This window comes from Perissodus microlepis, chromosome 1 (genome assembly GCF_051167445.1).
Source record: "Perissodus microlepis isolate ML-2025 ecotype Zambia chromosome 1, ASM5116744v1, whole genome shotgun sequence".
Classification (NCBI taxonomy): Eukaryota; Metazoa; Chordata; class Actinopteri; order Cichliformes; family Cichlidae; genus Perissodus; species Perissodus microlepis.
Window position 1 is genome coordinate 26124324 of NC_140461.1, and position 24747 is coordinate 26149070.

Here is a 24747-nt window from a genome sequence, read left to right on the forward strand (position 1 = left end):
TTTGCCTGCTGCCAGTAAAATATTAAACAAGTATTTATCGTTCTTTGTCCATCCTTCTGGCATAAGTCCAAATAATAGAGTTTTACTTTCCAAAGGTAAATATCTTCCAAATGTCTCTTGTATTGCTGCATGTATTCCCTTCCAATAAGTTTTAATAACATGACAGTCCCAGAAAATATGATAGTGATTTGCATTTGTATTTCCACAATTTCTCCAGCAAGCGGGAGGGTTACCTTCATAGTGAGATTTTTGGTGAGGTGTAATAAAATATCTTATCAGGCATTTCCACCCAAATTCCCTCCAGCTCTGTGAGCTGCTACATTTCCATTGATATGCCCATATTGTTGTCCATTCTTCCTCCTTTATCTCTATTCCTCCCTCCATTTCCCATTTTGTTTTGATATACAAGGTTGAATGTAATTTCATATTTGTTAATCCTTTATAGAGGTCACCTATAATACCTCTATTTTTATTTGAACTATATGCCCTTTTAAATACGTCTAGCAGCTGTTTACTTAATTCAGCCTTAGCTTTTATCGTTTTATTGACAAAATGCCTCATCTGTAGATATCTACGACCCTCCTCAATGGCTTTCCATTGAGCATCGTATGAAGGATTACACCAGCATATCATAGGCCTTAATTGTGCTGCCCAATAATATTCCCTAAGAGAAGGTAAGCCCCACCCCCCTTTTCCTTTGTTAAGTTGTAGGGTTTTAAATCTAATTCGGGGCCTTTTTCCTTGCCATATGTATCTTGACAAAATTTTATCCCATTCATTAAACTGTTTCTGGTTAATTTCTATTGGTAATGTTTGAAATAAATATAATAATTTAGGAAGAATATTAATTTTAATTGAGTCTATTCTCGAATATAAACTTAAATATGGAATTAGATTCCATCTCGCTATATCTTCCTTAATTTTTTTTTGTATTGGTAAATAATTTCGTTCTAATAGTTCTGTAAGATCCTTAGGTATTATGACTCCTAGATATTTAAAGTACTCTGTTTGCCATGCTAATTGATACTTATTTTTAATTTCTTCTGATGGAATATAATTGTACTTAAGCAATTGTGTTTTACTCATATTAACCCTATATCCAGATAGTCGACCAAAGTATTCAAATGATTGCATTAATTTAGGTAAAGAATTTGATGGTTGACCCAAAAATATTAAAATATCATCTGCATAGCAGGCTAATTTATGCTCCTTTTCATGGATATTAATACCTTCACTATTAGCCTTTGCAGTAATTTCCATAGCTTAGTACTGCAAAATCAACAGTAAAAAACTCTAAAGGATGTTTGCAGTTTGGTACTGTAATTTGCATGTAATTGTGGGAAAATTCCATGAGATTACATTATTTTTACGGTAACTCACCGTACTCATGGAAACAGCTGTAAAATACAGCAAATGTAACAATTGGTGATGTTACTGAGATTATACTATTACACCATCCGGATTTCTGTTGTTTTCTACTGTAGATCTAAGAGTAATTACTTAAATCCTCATTCAGAGTGTATTACTATAAAATGCGATTCACTGTGAAAGTAGTATAACATATAAACTACAATATACAGCACAATTTTTAACTTAAGGAGTAAGTTGCAGCCACACTAAAATTTAATTCCTTGAACTGAATGGAACCTCATATATTAATAAATGTATTTGTTTATTCAAACAATGTGAAACATTATTAATACTATTAATTAATAGTATACTTGTAAGGTTAGTATTGTGATAGAGTCGAGTATATTTTAATTATACTCTTGTAGACATTATGACATTATGCTAGTACAATTATGGTGAACAAAAAGTACATCTAAAAGTTAATTTCAAGAATACTGTTATGTACTAAAACGGGGGTCAATATAGTCCCAAGAAGCATTATAAGTATACGTACTAGGTAAGGTATACTTGGGAAATATAATTGAAGTATACTTATTTTTTGTATGGCCAGCAACAAAAACTAATGGCTACATTTAGAGTAATGTTTAAAAATGACTTCATTTAGCAGGCTGTTCCTTTTTTTCTCTTCTTATTCTTTCTTATACTGGACCTTCATTTGTTTTGTATAAGGTGGTACTTTTTAAGACACCTCTGCCTAACTACAGTGAACTAACCTAATAATATGCTCTGGTCATCATTTTACACAAGTTAAGGTGTCACATCCATGAAACCTACACCACTAACCAGCATCAGTACTACAACTTCACTCTCAAAATGAATAAATTCTGGGACAAGCAGAAACTGTATTTTTAGCGGTGCATTTTGTTGCAGGCCAGACTGCTATTAAATGCACTCTCCTGAAGAAATAATTCCTTTGTAGCACCACTTCGTCTTGGTTCAGAAGAGATGTCCTGGATATACGTGATAATGTAACACATTATCACAGTTTAGCGCGTTGGGTTGTGTTTTTAAAGCGATTGTTACGTTTTTAAAGCTTTTTAATGTGACAGGTGCGATAGCCGACACCACACCTTCACCTGACGTACAACGTGACGTATGACGCACACGTCGGGTATTCACTTTCAAAACAACAATGGGGATAGAAAATATTGCTCGAGGTGGTTAATGCTCCTTTCGCTGGTTGCCAACCACCATTAAATAACAACAAGAAGAAAATATTGATCTGCTTCTCTTAGTTTTGCACGTTTAAGCTGCAATTCAGACTCAAACAAAGCTGCAAAGCAGGAGAACAACATGATCATCAACTATTCTGTGCCATAGATCCAGTTCGCTGCAGCACAGAGTGATGATGAGACCGTTAACATGTGCAACTTAGAGGTAGTCAGAGGTAACTGGATGTTCAATCGGGTTAAATGCAAGGTTGATTGGATTATATCTGAAGATCATATGCTATTCGTGATAACTCTGCTAGACTCCAAATTGCTCGTCCATGCGGGAGTATCTCAAAATTAAATGAAACCACTTTACACTTTTTCCCTAAAACAGACTGACATGGGACACATTAAAGTTTGATCGGAACCTGCTAATCAGTCTGAAGGTAAGTGTTTTTTTCACTTATTCGAGAGAAGTCCGAAATGCGTTCTTATTACTGTTTGTTTTGACTTTTAAGCTACCCTACCAGGATATTTTCATTCAAATGCTAAGACAAAATGTCAATATCTATGAATGTGGAGACTCAAAAGACTAATTAGGTAATAGTTGCCGATGGATTTATGAGACTTGATAGAAACTTGGACGTTTGCAACAGGTGAATCGGTGAACTACCGAGGTTGCGCCCAAATGCTTAAAGCTGTTAGCTGGTCAGTGTTTTCAGGTGTGCTTGTACTACCTGTATGGTGCGGAGTGCTGACTAAGTCATGTTAAACCCATTAAAGCGTCGAGCTCAAATATCTTTTCATTTTTCTGCACTGTTCTCTTGTCGGCACACATTTTCTGTTTACTGAAGCCTTTTGTGAATAATTTTGATCATGTAAAAACTGGGAATTGGTCCCTATTGACAATACTCTTATTTTTTGTCATTTAGGAAAGGTAATTGGTCACTGAACTTTTTGCAACTATGTGTATTTCTAAATTTTGTGGCTTCAGTGCACATTTATATTGTTCAGTTTGCATGTTAAAAGCCTGCCAAGCACCCCAAGGCTGATTATGCTTGGTAAGAAGTCATTCATGAAATAGAGCTGATTAGACCATATTAAAATTTCTGTTTGGCACAGGAGCTTTTCGTGGACACAGGTATCCAGTCTCTGTTTTGTTAACTCAAATTTCTGTAATTTCCTTTACAAACCAAGGTTGTTGGACATGTGTCTCAGTGAATCCAGCAAAGTAACAATATCAAATTTCATATTACATATTACCGATCAACACTGTAGTCTAGCTACACCAACAGCAGAAATACTGAAGTCAATACTGTAAAGTTTAACGGCAGCACAAACTATAAACTCCAAAATAACCATACAGTTGATTCATCTCCGGTAATTTAACTGGGCTGACTCTTTGTTAGGTGTGTTTAATGTGCAGAATAATTCCCAATTATGTACAATTATAATATGTTAAAACGGACTTATGTACATAAGGCCATTAATAATTAACTGTACATAGCTATTTGCTTTATGACTATCTAGACAGTGTGAAGAAGTGAAGTATTGAAATTATTTTATGTTGCATAATGACAACATGTTGCCCCTATACATTTAAGGACAAAGTTCAATGACCGCCACCTGCTGGATGGTGAGTGCAGAGGGGCGTGTAATTGTTGAGCTGGACAAAGAGAACATCTTTGCTGATGCAATGTCAGTCTTCTTTGGTTCATTCTATGTATTGAACCTGGAATACCAGGAGTCAGTGTATGCAAGGATTTTTGTAAGGATAAACCCTGAAGAGGGAACAAAATGTACCTCCAAGGCTGGGACAAGCAGAAGGACTGGGACCACTGTGAAGCGAAAGGTTGTTCACATTAACCCTCATGTCACAACTTTCCTCCACTGCCTTACTGAATTTGAGTGGAGAACTTCAAATTAGGTAACTGTTTTTGCCATTTTTTGTATTGTGAATTTCTTGTATAATTTAAGTGACCAATGTGTTGTTACCTGTGTCTCCACAGATGATCCATGGCCCATGCTTTCTGGACATTTACACAAGACGAACAACAATGAAGACAAGCTCTCTTGCAACTCTTGCAAGACGCTGTCTCTGTCCAATAGGTTTTTTGAGTGCAACAGTTTTGATTTTTTTTCCTTCTTTTACCCGTTTGTTAAAAATTATTTCAGCTACTTACACTTTAATTGTCACATGTATTGGCTCACCCTACAAATCAATGAACAAGAACAGGGTTCAGTGCAGGTCAGTCAAGTTCCTTCACACCACACACGCTCATCCATGTCATTGTGGACCCTGTTTTGTGCATTGATTTGGTGGTGTGAGCCAGAATTTTGGACAAAGTGTATATAAAGGCAGAAGTGTGGGGCTTGATATTATATTCATTACAATTCAGTTTATTTGTATGGTGCCAACAAAATGAATGCCAAGGCACTTCACATTGTAGGTTTAAGACCCTACAAAATATAACTAAGAAAACCCAACACTTGAGCATATGTTGTCTGCCATGATATGGATATGACATAATATCGTTATTGTTTGTACAACCATCTGAGAAAATAATGGATTACATGGTTTAGTAAAAACAAGTGCTTCCTCAATGAAAATATGTTTTCAGTTCTTTTCAGTTTTTGATTTTGGAAATGTGTATTTCAGCAGGGAAAAATCAGAATTGAAATAAAGTGGTGTAAAGCACATAAATTATATTTTGTGTGTGTGTGTCTATCTATCTATCCATCCATCCATCCATCCAATTTTTTGGAACCCTCCAGTCTCTTACAGTATGTTACTGTTAACTGAAATTACGGTAAATTACGACCTGTTAAACAGTGAATGACCGCCTGTTGGGACACGGTATCCTCTAGCAGAGATGAATATTTTTGGTACTGATGATGCGTGATAACGGTAAGTTACTGGTTAATATATTGCAGTTTATTACCTTTCAGCGGGCTTACAGTGACATACCGTGAATAAACGGTAGTATACCAATTTCTTAATCACAGTATGATGTTACTTTGTTGACGTAATTTACGACATAACGACATAACGGTATCTCACTGGCGTCACTGTCGCCAGTGAGATACCGTAAAAAAGGCTACGGTGCGTTACCATAATTTGTCCAAGAGTATTATACCACACCAGCAAAAAACGGTATCATCCTGCAGAACGGTAAGCTACCGTAACACGGCGTCACGGTATGACGCTGGCAACAGTGACGCCAGTATGTTACCGTAAAGTGGCGATGAAAAGTCTAACAGTGTTCTACTTCTTTATTTTGTCTTATATATTGAGCCAATGGTTCCAGATATAACGCAAATAATAATGGTGAGCACGCACAGCCCTGCCTTGTTCCTCTTTGCAGCTTAATACTATTTGATAGGTAGCCATTAATTCTAATCCTTGCCGTAGGGTTATCATAAAGTGCCTGTATTGTCTTAATTATATTTTCGTGAAAGCCAAATCTATGCAAGACTCGGTAAAGAAAGTTCCAATTAACTGAATCGAATGCTTTTTCTGCATCGATACTGATTACCATTGCTTCTATTTTATTCTTTTGAATATGATTAATAATTTGTAATGTCCGTCGTACATTATCTTGTATTTGGCGCTCTCGAATAAAACCTGTTTGATCATTATGAATTAGATTAGGTAAGAACTTTTCTAATCGTCTAGCCATGATAGATGTAAACAGCTTGTAATCTGTATTAAGAACAGATATTGGTCTATATGACGCACATTCTAATTTATCCTTGTTTTCTTTTCGGATGGCAGAGATAATTGCTTCTTTCCAGCTAGAAGGTACTTGAGCCTTCTTTAGGACCCAATTCATTGTTGGAAGCATCACTGGTATTAATTCTTCTTTTAGCTCCTTGTACCATTCTGCCGTATATCCATCTGATCCTGGAGATTTATTTATTTTAACTTTACTTATTGCTATTCTTAGTTCCTTTTCTGTTATATCTTCAATCAAAGTTTTATTCTGTTCTTCATTCAGTACTGGTAAATCAAGAGAATCTAAAAAACTGTTAATTTCAACTATACTACTCTCTGTGTTATTAGCATAAAGAGTCTTATAAAATGTTTCAAATGCACTCGACTATTATTATTATCATTGTTATTATAAGTGTTTTATACAGCCAATGCTTCTAGTACAAGGAAACTGGCTGGCAGCCTGACAATTGCATTACTGTTCAGAGTCACGGTTATAAAGATGTAAACTTTTTATTTTGTTACTTTTCCCCCCTTGTATTCTTAGCTGTCAATACATATTTGCTTTTAATCAGTCTTTGCACTAACTACTGATTTATCATAAAAGCTATATACAAAAACTGTCTAATGGGGATTTCGGTAAATTTAATCAGCATGTCATGCAGCTGGTTTACTTGCTATAGGACAGGAGAAGTTAGAGGGAAGCCCGCTAGCGAGCTGTTAGGTTTGCGGAGTCTGTCAACCCAGTGACGGAGTTTTTACCTAAGCCTGCATCCTCAAAAATGCCCAGTTTTGTACCTGACGTGACTACTTTTTTCTCGCAGCACCGGGTATGGTCTCTTGATACTAAGCTCTCACCATTTCATTGTCTTCTTCCTCTTAGAAACACTACTTGGACTTCTTCATAAAAGCCATTAAAAGTTGACAAAAACATCATATTTACAGAAGTACATGTAAATGTAATTATAAAACAATGGAAGTACAAAGTGTGGCTGCAACCATGCTAATATACAAGGTTCTACATCCTTGAACAATTGTACTTTTTAACTAGGGTTGTTACCCTTCACAAAAGCATTGGATAACTATTGGAATTGTTCAGTCTGAGAGAAAGAATTTGATTGTTTCTGCATTAGCTAGCTAAATGCCTAACTATCTAGGTCAAAAGGCATGATCTTGTTTTCCCTTTTCACTCATTTGAAAAGCCTTTAAAGGGGTAATAACTCAAAACAAGCCCCATATGTCAGGACCAGCCCGGCCACCAGGATTTAAGTACCTGAGTTCCTATCCTATAAAGGTTTCCCAGTGAATGAGGAAAAATAAGTGAAAATATTAAGTTGAGGATAATTGTAACTATAAATTGTAAATTGTAACTTAATTTTTTCCTTTAGGTCACCTGTGCTGGGACCTGATCTTCCTCCTGGGTTTTGCTGTGGAGCGTATGAAAACATTGGTGGTGAGGTTACCAGACTGAGCCCATTAGCAGTGAGTGAGAGGATGAGGATGGTGTGAGTGGACCCATGCTGGCAAAAGGTAAATTCAGGACACATTGGCTCAGGACTTTGAGCACAGAACAAAAAGGATGAAAGAGAAGGTGAAAGACACAAAACAAGTAGAATGTTTTTCTTGCAGCACATCAGCTTATATTTTTAGATTGGACCATGTTTGTACAGGTAACATCGAGATCAACCCCATGTGTCTTGCTAAATTTAGTCGATATAAATACTGTCAGATCGAATGTCATTTTCAGTTTTTGTGTGCTGAAATTTTGTGTAAAACTCGGACTTTGTACTTAGGAATGGTAAAGGAGAGATGAGAAACAATTTAGCCGAAGTTTTTATGTGTGGGGTTAACGTTTCAATTTTAATTGAGGTTTAACTAATTAGATTAATGGCATAACAGCCTGTAAAATTTGCATTAATGATCCCTTTGTACATCTGATTTGACTGTAAAATTGCTGTAAAATGCATTAATAGTTAAAAAGTATTTGCGTTTAAGTTGACTAAACTGAAAAAAAAAAACTGTCATTGTGTTGTAATTTTTTAACAACTCTTGTTTTTTAGTAGTGGCTAAGCGTAATGAAGGCAGTAGTAGTAACGAATGTGGACCTTCGGAGTCGCCATACTTCCATATTTCATTTACGCATGCGTGTGGCGGTTGCCCTGCTAGGGTTTTAACAGTCATCATTTTAAAATATGTCAGAAAAAGGAGAGGTGGATTTGACCGGTGCCAAACAAAATACAGGCGTGTGGCTCGTTAAGGTGCGTATACACTCTTTGTAATAACATTAGTTAATGGGATGTACGGTGAGTTACTAATTTAAACACGGCTAAAGCTTACGGTCTGGTAGCTTAGCATCTGCTGCTAAGTTATCTAACGCTGGCTAAGTTTATCATCTGTAAGCTAGCTCGGTTAAACTGGCATAGTACAATATTTTGGGAGCAGAACACACTATAAACAACTGATTTAATTAGATGCTATCACTTAGTCTTTACAGTCTTGGTAAAAACACCCCTAGTTAGAATAATAGCAGTGCAAACAGTGACGGGATGTACATTGGATAAAATCTTAAGATGTACACAACTAGCTTAGCGATTTAGACCAAAGTATGTGACAAAACTGCAAAAGTAACAGTTTCTTTTTAATAGTGGGAAAGGAGTGTAATAATGTTTATTGCTTATATTTTGTGCATGTGGACAGTTTAAGTATAAATAGTGTTTCTTCTTCCAGGTGCCCAAATACCTTTCTCAACAATGGGCAAAAGCGACAGGCAGAGGAGAAGTCGGAAAGCTCCGGATCTGCAAGTATGTGAAGTAACTGAGCATTTATAAAAGTAGTAGAAGCCAACCTGCAAAGTTTCTTATGTGTGTCATGTGACATGGGAACTGAGTCTATGTTGATCAATGGTAGGGGTTAGCTGAGGCTAACTACATGTTTAATAGAAACAGTATTTTGGTCATATGCCGTACATGTTAAATATTTTTTTAAAAAGGCCCCTCAATTGTATTTTCTTTTCTTGTTTTTTATTTCCAAGGAAAGGAAATCAAGGAAAACCAGAGGTAAGGATTGCTCTGCATCCCAGTACTCTGACATACAGCAATGGACTGTTTTAGTAAGAGCCAAAACATTAAATAATCTTGATGTGTTCACAGGTTGTTGCTCAATGTATTCATAATTGGGGAAACAAAATACATAGTTTGAATTTCAATTATTGTATTTAATTGTAGGGTGTGTATGGTTGTGTATGGATGGTTATGTACTACCAAGTGAAGGGAGTGTGTCGAGAAGATGGAAGGAGTATTTTGAGGAGCTCATTATTTAAGAAAATCAGAAACAGAAGAGGATGGAGAAAGGACAGTTAATCAATCGGAAAGTACAGAGGATTAGTAAGGAGTAAGTAAGGACAGCTTTGAAGAGTGGAAAAGTAGTTGGTCTTGGAAATGGAAATGTCTAGAAGAAAAGGCAGTGTACTTTTTGACCAGATTATTTAACACAGTCTTAGAGAGAGAGAATATGCCTGAGGACTGTAGAAGAAGTGTAATAATAATTATTTTTGAACAACAAGGGTGATGTGCAGCGCTGTAGCAATACTATAAAAATATGGGGAAATGTATTGAATTTGAAGCTAGGTTAAGAAGACAAGTGATGATCCATGAGCAACAATATGGTTCTGTGCAGAAGTTATCTTTGCTTTGAGTGTGTCGATGTAGAAGTATAGAGAAGGTCAGAAGGAGGGTACCTATGTCTTTGACAATCTGGAGAAAGCATATGATAGGTTTCCAAGAGAGAAACTGTGGTACTTTATGAGGAAGTCAAGATGTGACAGGGAAGTAAGTGAGGGTGGTGCAGGACATGTATGTTTAAGGCAGGGCAATATAGCCAAAAATATTTATCACGATATATATTTTAAAATTTGCAATAACAATATAACTGACGATATAATTGACACGAGACAAAGTACTTTACAACTCCACAACTTTATTAGTGCAAAAAAAAAACAACCCATCAATGTATTTTCACTTAAACAAGCAGCTGTTTTTATGTGCATTAAAGCTATATAAAAACTTTAACAGTGCAAATGCAAATTCCTTACTGACAGTTTAACCAAAAGGCATTTCCAGTGGAAATTGGCCGACATATCCTGAGCATAACCATGTATAATATCCACAAAACTTAAAAAGAGGTTATACACACACAATACGGTAATATTATGTTGAAGCACAGCACGTATCACTCCGTCAGGCTCCTGACTATAGTAGCCGTAATGCTCCGACAATCCATTAAGCAGTGCGGTTTCGTAACTTACGGAAGTCGTACTAAAACATTTTTTTTGACAGATTTTTGAGCGCCGCGTACCACATAAAATCAGTTCGAGGTCAGTAAACACAACCAGAATTCATACATAAGGCGCACCGGATTATAAGGGGCACTGTCAATTTTTCAGAAAATCAAAGGATTGATTTTAAGTGTGCCTTATTTTCTGAAAAACACGGTAATAACAACGGCCCGCTTGCATGCCCTACCAAAATTTGTGCTTTGGTGTGTATCTGACGGACGAAAGCCAAACTAGTTCCACACCACTGAAGTTGCAGCATTTTTACAAACCAATTCTGGTTCTTCTGTTTCATTCAACGATCCGCTTTCACCCTTCTCATTCGCCGTCGCCGCCATGTGCGGATGAAAACAAAGGCACTGTGCATGCGCGTTTTACCCTCTATTGCGATATTTCATATTCTTATCATTGCCTAACATTATACCGGTATTACCGTGAAGGTTATGATATGGCCCAGCCCTGTGTATGAGGGCAGTGGTTTTTTTTTTTTGATGTGATGATGAACAGGTTGACAGATGAGCTCAGGCAGGAGTCTCTTTGGACCATGACATTGTGATCTGCAAAGTAGAAAACAGGCAAAATAGAGCCTGGAGAAGTGAAGATGTGCACTGGAGAGAAGAGGAAAGAAAGTCAATAGAAGCATCATCGAATATGTGTGTGAATGATAGGGTGACAGATGTAACAGTGAAAATCCAAAGTGATAAGTGATAAGTTTAAATACTTAGGGTACACCATGCAAAACAGTGAACAAAAGAGAGATTAAGAACAGTTAGTGGGTGGAAATGAGTTTACAAGATTATAGCGACGTATGGTTTTAGAGACGGTGGAACTGTCAAAAAGACAGGAGGTGGCAGAGTTAAAAATGTTCACATTTTCATTGGGAGGATTGGAAATGAGTGTATCAGATCCAGTTTTATTGTCATATCACAGATTCAAGTAAAAGTTGGTGAAAAAGTTTATATTGCAGAGCTCTAGCTTAGCAGATCATGATAAAAGAAACAGTACGATCCAATGTTTTCTATATGTGCAAACAAAAAATAAGAGCATATGTCTGGCAACAGAATAATAATAATAATACTAATATTAATAAATCATAAATAAATAGAAACTTCATAATTTGTTCAGCAGCCTGATAGCGATTGGACAATGTCTCTTTTGCATCCAATTTCATTAGACTGAGGATCCATTTGTAGTGTTTTCCAGGCCAGGAGTTCTTACAGGTTTGAACAGGTTGTGGTTAGAGTGGTGACTCCTCTTTAATGATCCATTGGGCTCAGGCAGTGCATTGGTGCTCATATATCTCCTGGAGGGAGGGAAACTCAACTTCCATCATCACTCTCTGATGGGTGTCATATTCCTCTATGGTGCAGTTTCCATACCAGATGATACAGCAGAATGATTTCAGTGGAGCTGCTTTACAAAGACCTGAGATTGCTGGGGTTGGAGGTTGTATAGTGATTGTAAGGCCTTCATCACCATGTTTTTGATGTGTAATTGCAGATTGTGTTTACCACACTACCTTTGTTTCTTTTGGAGTTGGTTATAGTTTATAGACCTTGCCATATTCCTCTTGTTTGTCCACTGTTGAACTGGTGTCATGCACTAAGTTTTGGCATTGTGATGCGCCTCTGGACATCAGCTTGACTGGCTCTGATATCATCAGCCTGAAAGGCAGTGTTGCTGGCAGTGCTGCCTGAACCTTTTTATTAAGCTAGGGATACTGGAGGGGATAGGTTTGGACAAGCTTCTTTGAAACAATGTCATTAATGCAAATTCATGTACCTGGAAACTGCATTTCTTGTACTCAGTGGCATCACTTCTGTGAGCTCTGTTTACTATCTTATAAATGGCAACTAGATCCCAAGTGTGTAAATCTGTTCTGCTGCTAAAAATAAAAAATAATGTGAGTGACTATTTACAGGTGTCTTTCACTTTGAATGAAGAGCTGACTGTGATTGACGGTATAGAGGATAAGACGGTGTCTGCACCACGCGAACACCCGTTCACCATGCAGTCAGTGGGAGGTCAGACATTGGCAGTCTTCACAGAGACTTCATCAGGTGACTTTCTGTTTTCATCTACCACTGCTTTTTCTCTGCTTTCAACCTCTTTGCTGCAAGATGAGCTTGACCTAATTGCAATATCAGTTTTCTGTGTTAACTAATACCTCATTAGAATCACAGGTAAGTTGTGATTGGGAGATGGAGACGTCCATTTTGCTACTCGTTGTACAGTTTGCGGTCTTCATGCAGTTTTCCTGTTGCTTGCCCTTTTTTGTCTTTGTGTGATCTGAACTTTTTGTAGACTTTTCCTAGAGTGTCACATTGTCCACAGTCCTAACAGTGGGTACTCACAAGAAGTGTACTCTACATCGTGGATTAGTGGACACTCAGTGGAAAACAGTCTTTTGTCTTTATCCAGTTTAATTTGTGTTTGTCTCTACGTGTTTCAGTTTCAGCGTTTGATCGTCTGTCATTTGTTGGGGGTTGACATTTTCAGTTCACTGCCAATCAGCACAGACAATTTGGGAATCATTTAACATAGCAGGGACGCTTATCAACACAAATCCTTGCTGAATTTGGAGTTGATTTTGTGCATGGGATTGTTTGGCTCAGTTTGAATTTCATCAGTCTCTTTTGTTCTTTCAGTATAATTAGGTTTTCAATTTTTGCATAATTAATTACTTTGCCGGTGATCTTGAGCTGCAGTGGTTACTTTGGGACAGCATATTATATGTGTGTGCATTTTAGGGCTGCACAATTTAAATGGTTCATTGAGCGAGGCATTAAGTTTGAAGAACTTAGACGTGATCAAGAAGACAGCTGCAAAAGCAGTGAGAGGAAGTCATGAGGTAGTAAAATCTAAACATTTTAGTAGATCAACAGAAAAGATGAGAAGTGACTGTGTCTAATTCGAGAAAAGTGTATAGTTTAAATTAGAAAAGCAGTTTGGTAATATTTTCTTATATTTAGTTTCAAATGAGATGCATTTGTGCAGCCCTGCTATGCATGTGTATCAGTGGTGGGACAGGGCATCCGTCCTCCCTTGTTGTGCGGCCATGCTTGCTTTGCTCACGCGCACGCATTTGTATTTGCCAGAGATCGTGATGAGAAGCGTTGTGTAATTAAAAAACATTTTTGGTGTGCGACTAAACCCTGGGTGTGGTTCTTACTGTTGGATCCCTTCCATCCCTCGTATTTTTCATGTTCACCATCCCTCCCTCCCTTCCTGTAGGCCAGTCAGAAGAGAGATCTGATGGCAGCAGCTCAGGTTCGGGGGCAGGGACAGGCCCAGGTGAGTCCTCCGTTTACCTAGCAAGTGACAAAGTTGCACAAAGCAGCTCATGAAGTCAGTGAAGTGATTTAGGAATCAGACTCGAGGGTTTATTTTTCTCGTCAAGTGAAGTTTTTGGTATCACAGTAAAAAGCCATTTACATGCTAAGGAGAATGGCGCTGTGTGTAGTGACGATTGCAATGTCTGTCCAGTTGTGTTTTTGGCAGTTATTTGACCTGTGTGTGTGTGTGTCTGCATAATCATTCATTCTTCAAAACTACTTGTAAATGTAGCCAATTTTAAGAACTTTGTTAAATTTAAAAAAAACATTATAGTGTCAGTTTTCTATAGCACATTTCATTCATCACTTAAACTCAGTGTTATAAGATATCTTTATTGCCATTGCACAGTCATACATAGTACAAGAGTACTATGTAGTACAATGAAACTGGAAAATCGCCATATCAATTTATCACCATAAAAGATAAAAACCTGTGTAGAGCTACAGTACCTTAAGGCAATAAATATAACAAAATGTTACAAATAAAATAAAACAGAAGTTAACACACAGTTATTAAGTGTAAAGCATGATTTAGACTTCTGGAAGAAATCTACGTAGTAACTTACAACGTAGCAGAAAACTCCTCTTAACCATCATCACTGCAACTCAGTTGTGGCAGGCTGTGTTTACCTGACATGTGGCGTAGGGATAAAAGGAATTTCCAGTTGCTTCATAAGTTACAACCTAGATTTCCTGCAGACGCATAATTCAAATTCATGAGCTTGAGAATCAAAAGGGTTTTTGTTTTTTTTTTTAATGTAAACAATTGTTATTACAGTTAAGTGAATTTAAAAACTAAATCTAGATATAGAAAAATTGTTTTAGTTAACTGAAATAATAAATAAAGTTTTGGAGGAAAAAAAAATAAAACTAACTGAAATTATTTTGTGAGTCTTGTCTAATAAACTAATAAAAACTAAACTAAAACAAAGAGATTTCAAACAATAAAAAGTTAAGTGAAAAAAGAAAATCCTTTCAGGAAACTAAACTGTACTTAAAACAAAAAGTCAAAATGAAATAAAAATGTAAAAAAAAATTGAAAATAAAAACTATAAATGTGCACATGGTGGTACCTGACTATTGGTGAACAGACAGCTTGTCCGAAGAATAAGACCTCAGTAATAGGACTTCAGCACATTTAGATGTAATTCTGAGAATAGTTTAAAGATCTGCACGTGGTGACCTGACAGGCCTAATCAGGTTATAGACACTTGAGAGCTTTATTAACTATAAGAAGGGTTTTAAAAGATAATTCTGATTGCGAAGGAGCTTATTGTAAAATGCAAAAGCTCATATGTGAGTGGATTGATGTGGTGCAAAACAAACCTGTCTGATTCAGTGATTATTTACAGTACAGATGTGTGCATTTTTCTGACTAAAGCAGTAAGTGAAGAACTATTCTGAGCCTTGGTGAACAATGTAAAAACAGTGTTTATACAGAACTACAAGCACAAGAAATGTGGTGATTTAACAAGAATTAAGTGTGGCCAAAACACGTGTGCATGTATAAACTCTAATATTTACTAATTAGAAGTGGCAGAGGTTTTTGGTACTGGAAGCTTTTTGTTTTTAGTCTGTAGTTTGGGGAATTTTGAGTAAGAGTGGTTGAGCGGCCTTCGGTCTTGTGCACATAAATAGTCTATGGAGCACACAAGATTATTAGCTTCTTATGCATTTGCAATAGAAAACGGTACGTGCTGGCTACACTGAAAGCCGCTGCCTCGAAGGGCTGAGGTATCAAATAACTAATGGGTTCCTAGAAAACCAGGAAGGAGTTCTGTTAACACTTAAGCCAGGATTATACTCTCCGTATCCACAAGTCACTTTGTTTTGTTTTGGTTTGGTTTGTTTTCTTTGGGGGGGGTGTTCATGTCCGCAAACAATGGCATTATGCTGGATTCTACTCTGATGTAGTTTCTCATACAGCACCTAGCAAAGGATTTTTTTCTTTCTTGTTTCTAAACTGTTTCCACTTATTAATTTACAGCATTTGTTTCTATTCCTTCTCTCTTAAAAATATGCCATAAGTGCAGTGGTGCACATGGACTAAAAGTCTGTATCAAGTTTTTTAATTAGCTGCACTCTCTTTCAGATAAAATAACCTTGGAGGGAGTGGTAGTGCAGAGAGCAGAATGCAGGCCTGCTGTCAGTGAAAGCTATATGAGGCTGAAGAGGTGAGCATTTAACACTTAAAGTTACATGAAATAGCATGGATTGTCTTGTATCAGAATGTCTTAATACTGCATGCATGTGGATGTTTTACTAGAAATTCATTTATATTTGTTTCATCTATATTTTATACTTACCAGGTAAAGTACTTCTCCCTGTCTCTCTAACAGGTTACAAATTGAAGAGTCCTCCAAACCGGCCAGGCTGTCTCAACAGCTGGAAAAAGCTGTGACCAACAACTATAAACCTGTGGCCAACCACGATTACAACGTAAGAAACCCTATAGAGAAATCTGTTTATTATTACACTCACTTTTTTCACTTTTCACGTTAGATTTAGTTCACGCAAGAGACACAATTAACTGACATCTGGCCAAGAATTTTCTTGTTACATTTTACTGCCTTTAGTATGTTCTTAGTTGTTTTTGACCACATGCTCTACAGGATTCACACACAAGGTGACCACATGTCCCACTTCACATAGGACTTCCCAGCACGATTATTTCATGCCCCATTAAATATGCATATTTCATCAGTGCCCCATATTTTTGATTTCTAATTATAAACAAAATACGGGAGATTGGAGTATCACAAAAAACATACAGATAAAAGCAGTTAATATGAAAAAAAAAAAAAAGGAAAACCTATTCTCATATTAAAATTCTGTAAACTGGCCCCTAATTGTTAATCTTTTCACATGTGTTGACTTTCCATGGATATAAATGGAAAATGAAGGAAAATCTACTACATTTTTTAGAAAATGAGTGCAAATTATATATTATCTCACTTTGCTGTTAAATCTTTAGTCTTCTCTGACTAAACTTAAAGACAGACAGAGGCAAACAAACAGCTGCAGACACACTCTCTGCTACAATACAAGTCAATAAGCATTGTTTCAACATAGAATATAAAAGATGTGTTATTTTTCACTTTGTGTGACTCTTACTGTCTAAATCCCTTCAGAACGCATTAAGCAGAACTGATGACCAGTTTATCTGTTTGTGTACTTTTGGTATGGTTCTAGACAGCTTAAGTTGCTTTTCAGAGTAATAAATTTAGCATCAATTAATTAATCCCTTGAGATCTAATGAAGCACTTAAGAGATATTGTACAGTATTTCCTTATTGAATGTATATAGAAGTTGAGCTGTTGCTATGGGGGGCTAACTTTGAATTCTCAACAAGCAAATTTGCCAAGTCCCACACCTGATCAATTTAGATGATACATGGTCTTTTCGATAGCCCAGAGTATTATCAGTCTCCCATGCGCAGTAATTAGATAATTGTTGTTTAGCTGACTTCTGCCTGTTTTTGCTGCAGCGTGAGTATGAGAGGAAGAAGAAGGAGGAGGGCAAGAGAGCCCGAGCTGACAAGCAGCAAGTGTTGGACATGTTGTTTTCTGCTTTTGAGAAGCATCAGTACTACAACATCAAAGACTTAGTGGATATCACCAAGCAGCCTGTGGTAAGACTTGAGAGCTCGGTTATAACTCATTTGAAACAGTACTATTGGCTCAAAAAGCTACTTTTACATTTAGCTTTAATTCTCAAGAATATTATCTCATATTGTTTTTCTTCTCAGATTTACTTGAAGGAAATCCTGCGTGATATTGGCATCTACAATGTGAAGGGAACACACAAGAACACCTGGGAGCTCAGGCCAGAGTACAGGCATTACCAAGGCGAGGAAAAGACTGATGAATAGTTTTTGAATCCAAAGGTCAATACATGCTTTCCACTCAGAGGAGGGATTTCCTCTTAGATCAGAGCTTGGTTTTACCTGGTTTCTGTACATCAGGTCTGAAGATGCACTGGACGATGAGGTGGAGTTTTGCAGTCCCATCTCATTCTGTAGGAACAAAAATAAAGGGCACTATGGAGAAATCAGAGGGTAGGCCACTGCTTTTTCTGATGTGGTTCCCTTTCACAGCTTGAGTGCTCATTAGTGTTTTAAGAAGTAAAGGATCTATGACTTGAGGTTGAAAGCAGTGGATAATGTTTTTAAGTGTTTTGTATATCCAGAAATATGGGGTTTAATGCAGAGAGGACAAAAAATTTTAGAAGAGGAACAGTGTTACTATTGGTATAGGTTCCACTCAGATTTTTGTGACGTTTCTTTTACAAGTCCGTTTTTGTTTTTTTCTTCAATGAAACATGGCTCATCAGTTTTCCACACCACAACAAATTGGATCCACAATTTGTGATCTTTACTCCAGGTGTCTTCTTATAACCCACCTTTTGTATTATTTTAGGTTGTTTTATATTTGGTCGACTTATGCAATAAAGTTTTTTTTCAATAGAAAACTTGTTTTTTTAATTATATTTTCATAGCAGCCAGCTTAATACTTGATACAAAAACAAAAGCATAAATGTGAAACCACAGTGACGGCAAATCAGCATTGACCCAACACAGCCACCCACTTTGGTCTTTTCAGTCTTTCAGTTACTGTTGTCTTATCACTTCTAAGTAGTCTGGCCATTTTCCTGACATCAACAAGATGTCAGACCTGTAAATCCTAGAGATGGTTGTGGAGAATCATCCCACTGGACCAGCAGTTTCACTTAAAAAACAAAACAACTTGACATTTCTGATGATGTTTGAATTTCAGTAGGTAATCTGCATACCTAAATGCCTCGACTCATTTTGCGATTGGCTGGTGTAAAAAAAATAATTTACCAAGAAGGCAATATGAGCAGAGTACAAACATATTGAGAGATTGGCTGTGTTAGTTCAGCGAGTTATTTGTAAAGAAAATAATTTTCACTAGCAATCAAAAACTAACATGTACACTTGTGTCTGCATTTTTATTCTAAATACTAACAGAAATATAGCAGAAGTGCTATACTTCAGTGTGGACTACAGTAAAAGGCATTCAGTACATTTATATAAAACTGGTAATAGGTGGTCAGTTTGATATTACTCATTACTGACATTGACTACCCATATTGAAATTTATTCCCCAGTGACAGGTGGTACCTGCCTTTGGGAATGGCTGTAGTTCAGCTATATGGCAGCGCAGCCACCAGTCTAGTATTTTGAAAGAGAGTCAACTATAGTTACAATAATCCAAGAAAAATTCTTAATTGTCACTTTACAGTGACTTACTGATGCACAGTTTTGTGTATTGTAGGGTCTTTACAGTATGAAGCCCCATGAGGCAGGAGTTGTAAAGTGTTGAATACTTTCCCACAGACTTAAACTTTTACATTCACAAAAGTACTCATGAAAATACGGTTGAATAATTTTATTTAAATTAAAAAAAGGTCAGGTCAGGTTTATACAACACAAATCTTGGTGGCAGATGAAGACCTGCTATAAATGCAGCACTGAAACCACAACATGACAATTACAAACTTGCTCTTCGGTTTCTTTGGCAACAGAGAAAGTGAAGATGTCCCACTGGGCCAAGCTCCATTTGCTTTTTACAATCCATCCCACCCATTATCTGTAAGAAGGGGTAAAATAGTAAATAAAAAGATTAGAAAATGTAAACATCCAACTGCATAAAGATATCAGCGATCCTGCAATAAACACGGTCTGTCTAGAAACCACTACCCTGTAAATCTGTCTTGAAAGCGTGTGCAGGTATTAATGTATTTAGTGGGTGAATACTTAAAGCTGTTAAGTCACACCACGTATCCCCATGTGAATCCAACCTTTGACCATTCCTAACAAGCTTAAAATGTACTCCTCTATTCAATCTGTGCTGCTATAAAAATAAAGCAGTCAGAAAGCGCAAGGAAGGCTCAGTTTAGCATCTCTATGCAAACCCAGAAGCCAAAGAAGTCTGCTCCAGGTCTATCAGTGGATGCAAATTCATGTACAACCCCAGTTAAAACATTTTAAGCGCTCACCAGTATTCTCAGCGTTTGTCCACAGCTCATCAGCCTCTAGCAGCTCTGGTTTTAAGGAGGAAAAAAAAAAAAAAAATTATACATGATACAGTCTCTTTACAAGAATATGTAATGAAGGTTTTTGTGTGCTGGCATGTTAAAACAAACAGTTTATCCTCCCTTCTTCAATCTGAGACGCCATGGAAAAGGAGCGATCAGAAAGCGCAGGGACATTTAATATTACATCTAAATGTTATAACCCAGGAACTCACAGCAGAGAGCCCAGGCTGTCAAAGATGTGGTTCGAGGACAGGCTTGGTCACTTTACTAAACAGTAGCAAAGTCGTTACAATGTAAACGCAATACATACATGTTCGCACACTGCTTGTCAGCTGTCGTCTCAGGTCATGTAATAACACAGCTACTGGCATCACTAGTCCATCATGCTGAAACACATCAGTCATCCGCAGCTGGCTCATACAGGTATTCATCCAGCGGGATGATCTGCTTTAAAAGTGCAAAAAATACGTTAAAAAACGCTTTAACACTTAATCAAGGTCAGAACAGGTTTAGCAGATTTGCGCATGGAAAATATTAGTTACAAAGCTCATGTTAGCATTAACATGAGCTAACTAGCAATAATGGAGCACATCCGGTGCTATGCTAAATCTGGTATCGTTAACGAGTATCCATTAACCCTTCTTAAAATCAGCTCTCTCTCATGGCACGAGGCATCATATTTAGCCCCGTGTTACTGCTCATTTCGCTCACTTAGCCGTTAGTCTAGGGTAAAACTAAGAAGCCGGGATTATTTTGCACAAAATATTTTCTAACTCGTGACACAAAATGGCTCGAGCTCATTTCACACGTGTCCGTTGATTCACCATAAAACTCAACAGAACAGACGTCACTAACTTAGCTGTCTTTAACTCGACAGGGCGCCTGAATATACTTACAGTAGGTCATGTCGGGTAAGGTGAATGAACCGCCGAGGTTACGCATTATAAAGTTCACAAGAACGCCCTTCACTTGCTGCAACACAAGAGAGGACAGGCAGCGAAAGGACTGCTCTGAGGGTATCGTCCGGATTATAAAGGATGGCGGTGGCGGCTCATTGTCGCCCCCTTGAGGCCGGTTAGGAACTTGTAATTTGCGCTGTCGTCCCCTGGTGTTCAAAATGGGTCACGGCATGTATTTAACGTAATGTCCGAGTGCGCTGCTTTGATATTCACTCCAGCTTCCTTAGAAAATTACACGAAGTTAGGCTACTCTTAAAATAATTATCAAAAACTAATTTCAATGAGTTTGAGCACAAACTATTATTAGCTGGCGTAGTATGAGAGATGTAGATTACAGCGAATAAGAAAAAATAAAAAATGGCAGTTTCATTAAGTTCAAACATCAAAATGGGATAAAGACACGAAAAACATAAAAAGATAGGATAGGATAAGGATATATCAAATGCATAGACAGATTTCCATCAAATGTGGAACACAGGGCCAACGCGCATGTGCAAGACGACCCCCTTCTCCCATCATTTTCTGGAGGTGAAACACTTCTTAATTGGACTCCGCGAGTTTAAATGCTCCTCCATCAGCTTCCTGTGGATATATGTGAGGACATGGAGGCGTCAAAGAAGACTTAAGAGCAGGTAATCTGAGACTTAATTTTAGGATGCTAATTTTTTTCATATCTAGCTTTCTATAATAATTCGTGCAAACTATTTGTTAAAGACTAGATCATGGCATTAAAATAAAAACACCATTTAAATGTGGCAGCTGAATTAAGAACTATCAGCGGGGGTAATGTTGTCTGAATAATGTGCCCCTAATTCAAATGAACATTTAACTTTTTTTCCCTTCCACAGTCAGTAGACGGTGAAGCAACAGCCCAGCTATGTTCAGAGCAGTTTTTGGAAACAAGAGAGATGGAGGAGGAAAACGAGGGGAGAAAAAGAGCCAGAGGCACTCAGGTAGAAACAAAACCACTGGAAGTACCAGTGAGGCAAAAATGAGGCATGCATGCTGAACAAAATAATATTGCAACTTTTAGCAGATATTTTTTTTTAACTGAATGCCCCTTTTGTTTGGAGGTCACAATACTGTAAATGGAAAATGTATGTTATGTTGTGCACACTCAGTCTGGTGTTGTTTGATGGTAATATTCAGGTTCTCTCTTCTCTTGGGTGATTTAAGTAGAGTCATTTCAATTAGCCTAATTCATCAGTGTGTTCCGTCCTTCACACAGTGTCCCGGTGCTTGAATTTAAAGTGTGTCAGACAAAGTTAGAGTGGGTTAAGCAAACATCCTGACCTACTAAACACACGTTGAACACCAGAAGAATTTGTGAGTCCAGCAGATGTATCTGTGCACTTGGCATGAGGCTGTTGTGTCTCCTGTACATAAGTTCAGTGTTCTTTAGGATTCTCTGTCGCAGATGAAATGAAGCTGTTTGTATTTTAATTTTTTTATTTTAAAAGTGTACACTTGTCAACTCGCTGCAGTAAAGATGTGATTCCTGAGTGTGTTGCGGAGATACATAAACATAAGTAGAGCTGGGTATTAGAGCAACCATGTTGCCCATCAATATTTGATAGTGTGCTCCACTGGGTAGAAAGAACAGAGAGGCTGATAGAGAACTGTGTCAGTCTCATTAAAATGATAAAGTGTGTTTACAGTACACTGGCTCTTCTCTGATCATTTGCAGAGAGATGCCACTTTCTGCCTCCTTCTTTAAAGCTTGCCATTAAAAGGCTATGATCATTCCACACTTTCAGGTATTATGCAACAGCATAATAGATGAATTCATAGATTAGGCCATGCAGTTCTGACTACTTATTTGGCTAGTGGTAAAACACACTCATTCAAAGAAGAAGGTAGTAAATGGCTTAATTTTGCTACAGGGCAAACTATGGCAATGATATATAATCAGTATATAAGTGAGTCTCTCTAATCACATGGCTTTGGGAATTATGTCTCTTTAAAGGCTGTAATAAGAGTGGATATGAAAATGATTGAAGTATTAAGAGAGAATAACTGTAGCCAGTTTAATGAGCGTGATCCCAATTCTTTAAATAGATGATCCAGCAATGCCAACTTTCCATTACCTCACTGGGAAATATGCCTGGAGACACGATGTGTTTGCTGTGTCGCAGCCTTCTGTGAGACATATTTAATAGGCTTATCCTCTTCTTGTGATATCCTAGATCTACTGTAACTGCACTAACTCTGCTTTTACCTCAACACCTGCCCACCTCTGTCTTCTCTCTACACCCGCCTATGCGTTCCACGCAGGTGACGAGGTGTATGCCCACAGCACCTTGCAGAGAGGCAGCGGCCAGCACGCCTCTCACTTCCAGGACCGCGATGGCGGCTGCACCAAAAACTCAGCAAAACAGAAGAGACTGACCAAGGGCGTGTCCATTTCTTTGCCCTCCTCCCCTCTTCTCCCTCACCAGGCCGACATCGTTCCCTCCCAGTCGTGCAGCAAGTTCCCAGGTGGGTTCACTTGAGATGATCATCCAAACAAAAGCATGGTCTGGATGTGCTGTATGTAACTGAGAGTGACAAGGAGGTGTGCGTCAGGGACTAGCTGCAAAAATAACAGCATGCTTTCACGGGTTTGCCTTGATTAGCGGGGATCGTCTGTGCGTTCAGCTGTTCCATACATGTGACAGAAAATCCAAGTGCATACAGACCGTGCCTCTAGGGCTCAAAAGCATGTTGACAGATTGTCAGAGTAAATAATTAAGTGAGATAACTTAAGGCAAGAAACCTCAATTAGGTGGGTCATTTTTGAAATATTGTACTATTTTGGATCAATGTGGATCAATCAAAGATATTAAGTCACATTTTTGGTCACGATGAAAGAGAAAATAAACCAACCATTAATTTGAGGCCAGCTTATTATCACATGCATCACATCTACTGTTGGCATGACAAACAAAATGTGTTTTTACTTATTCAAACAACTGTGAATTGGGGCACACGTTAGCCGACAGACTGAAATCCATTTCACGTGATCTGTGTTTGATTGTTGCAGAAAAGCATTGTTACCTGGCATTGCCTTTTCTCTTGATTCCCATATTTCCTGTCAATCTGTCTCATCAAAGCTTCAATAAACCAAAAATGACAAAAAGTGCAGAAGCAGAATCACGTGACGTGATTCAGTTATGTGATAAAGAAACTACGTCCTCTTTGAATTCGAAGGTTTTACGTATCAGGATATCCTTTTAAAAATGACCTTGTCGTTAGCAGATTATAAAATAATTTACACGCAGCAGCATCATGTGTTACACTGTGTATTTATTTTTATATAGCAAAAACTGAGCCAGAGTGCAGGAGCAGTGTGTGAAAAACTAAGTAAACCCCATGATTCAGTAGCTTGTAAAACCACTTCTACCAGCAATAACTTGGTATGACTTTATCAGGCTCTCACATTGTTGGAGCAATTCTGTCCCAGTCTTCTTTACAGCATTGTTTCAGTTCATTGAGGTTTGTGAGCATTTACTTGCAGACAGCTCTCCTGCTGCAGTATTTCAGTTTGTTTGCAGACTGGGCTTTGACTGGGCCATTTCATCATCTCGATTCTTTTCTTTTTTAAGCCATTCTGTTGGAGATTTGTTGCTGGGCTTGGGATCATTGTCCTGTTCCATGAACCAGTTTCAGTTTTAGCTGTCAGAATGGTTTCACATTTGACTCTTGAATACTTTGGCGTACAGAGGAGTTCATGGTCAATGACTGCAAGGCGTCCAGGTCCTGTGGCTGCATAGCAAGCCCAAATCATCACCGCTCCACCACCGTGCTTCAC

The 24747-nt window shown here is 37.7% G+C and overlaps 2 protein-coding genes, 1 long non-coding RNA gene and 1 other non-coding gene across 6 annotated transcripts in view; 2 read left to right on the forward strand and 2 right to left on the reverse strand.

The window, feature by feature from the left end:
• The first annotated feature begins 7819 nt into the window (after nucleotides 1–7819).
• gtf2f2a (general transcription factor IIF, polypeptide 2a) lies at nucleotides 7820–18776 on the forward strand. 2 transcript variants are annotated; one of them, XM_084939153.1, is made up of 9 exons: nucleotides 7820–8531; nucleotides 9001–9074; nucleotides 9305–9329; nucleotides 12525–12663; nucleotides 13838–13897; nucleotides 16031–16112; nucleotides 16278–16377; nucleotides 17426–17569; nucleotides 17687–18776. In XM_084939153.1, the coding sequence occupies exons 1-9, from the start codon at nucleotides 8466–8468 to the stop codon at nucleotides 17807–17809; spliced, it is 813 nt and encodes a 270-aa protein (XP_084795279.1). In that variant the 5' UTR covers nucleotides 7820–8465; the 3' UTR covers nucleotides 17810–18776. The 2 variants fall into 2 exon arrangements, with proteins under 2 accessions (XP_084795279.1, XP_084796068.1); XM_084939942.1 differs by lacking the exon at nucleotides 13838–13897.
• Nucleotides 18777–19334: 558 nt separating this feature from the next.
• Nucleotides 19335–21039, reverse strand: LOC146393916 (uncharacterized). Of its 2 annotated transcripts, none has more exons than XR_014801449.1 (4): nucleotides 20895–21039; nucleotides 20309–20445; nucleotides 19960–20004; nucleotides 19335–19550 (listed from the first exon to the last, which is right to left on the reverse strand). It is a non-coding gene; the product is annotated as an uncharacterized LOC146393916 (long non-coding RNA). The 2 variants fall into 2 exon arrangements; XR_014801469.1 differs by having other exon boundaries at nucleotides 20309–20442; nucleotides 20895–21038.
• Nucleotides 19786–19919, reverse strand: LOC146393917 (small nucleolar RNA SNORA31). Its single transcript, XR_014801124.1, has one exon. It is a non-coding gene; the product is annotated as a small nucleolar RNA SNORA31 (small nucleolar RNA).
• A 431-nt stretch (nucleotides 21040–21470) lies between the features above and the next one.
• Nucleotides 21471–24747, forward strand: part of LOC146393918 (protein TANC1-like) — a 44595-nt gene continuing 41318 nt past the window's right edge. The window contains exons 1-3 of the mRNA XM_084937010.1: nucleotides 21471–21589; nucleotides 21806–21910; nucleotides 23232–23435. Coding sequence (XP_084793136.1) covers nucleotides 21835–21910; nucleotides 23232–23435 — 280 coding nt within the window. The 5' untranslated portion in view covers nucleotides 21471–21589; nucleotides 21806–21834. The remainder of the gene's footprint in view (nucleotides 21590–21805; nucleotides 21911–23231; nucleotides 23436–24747) is intronic.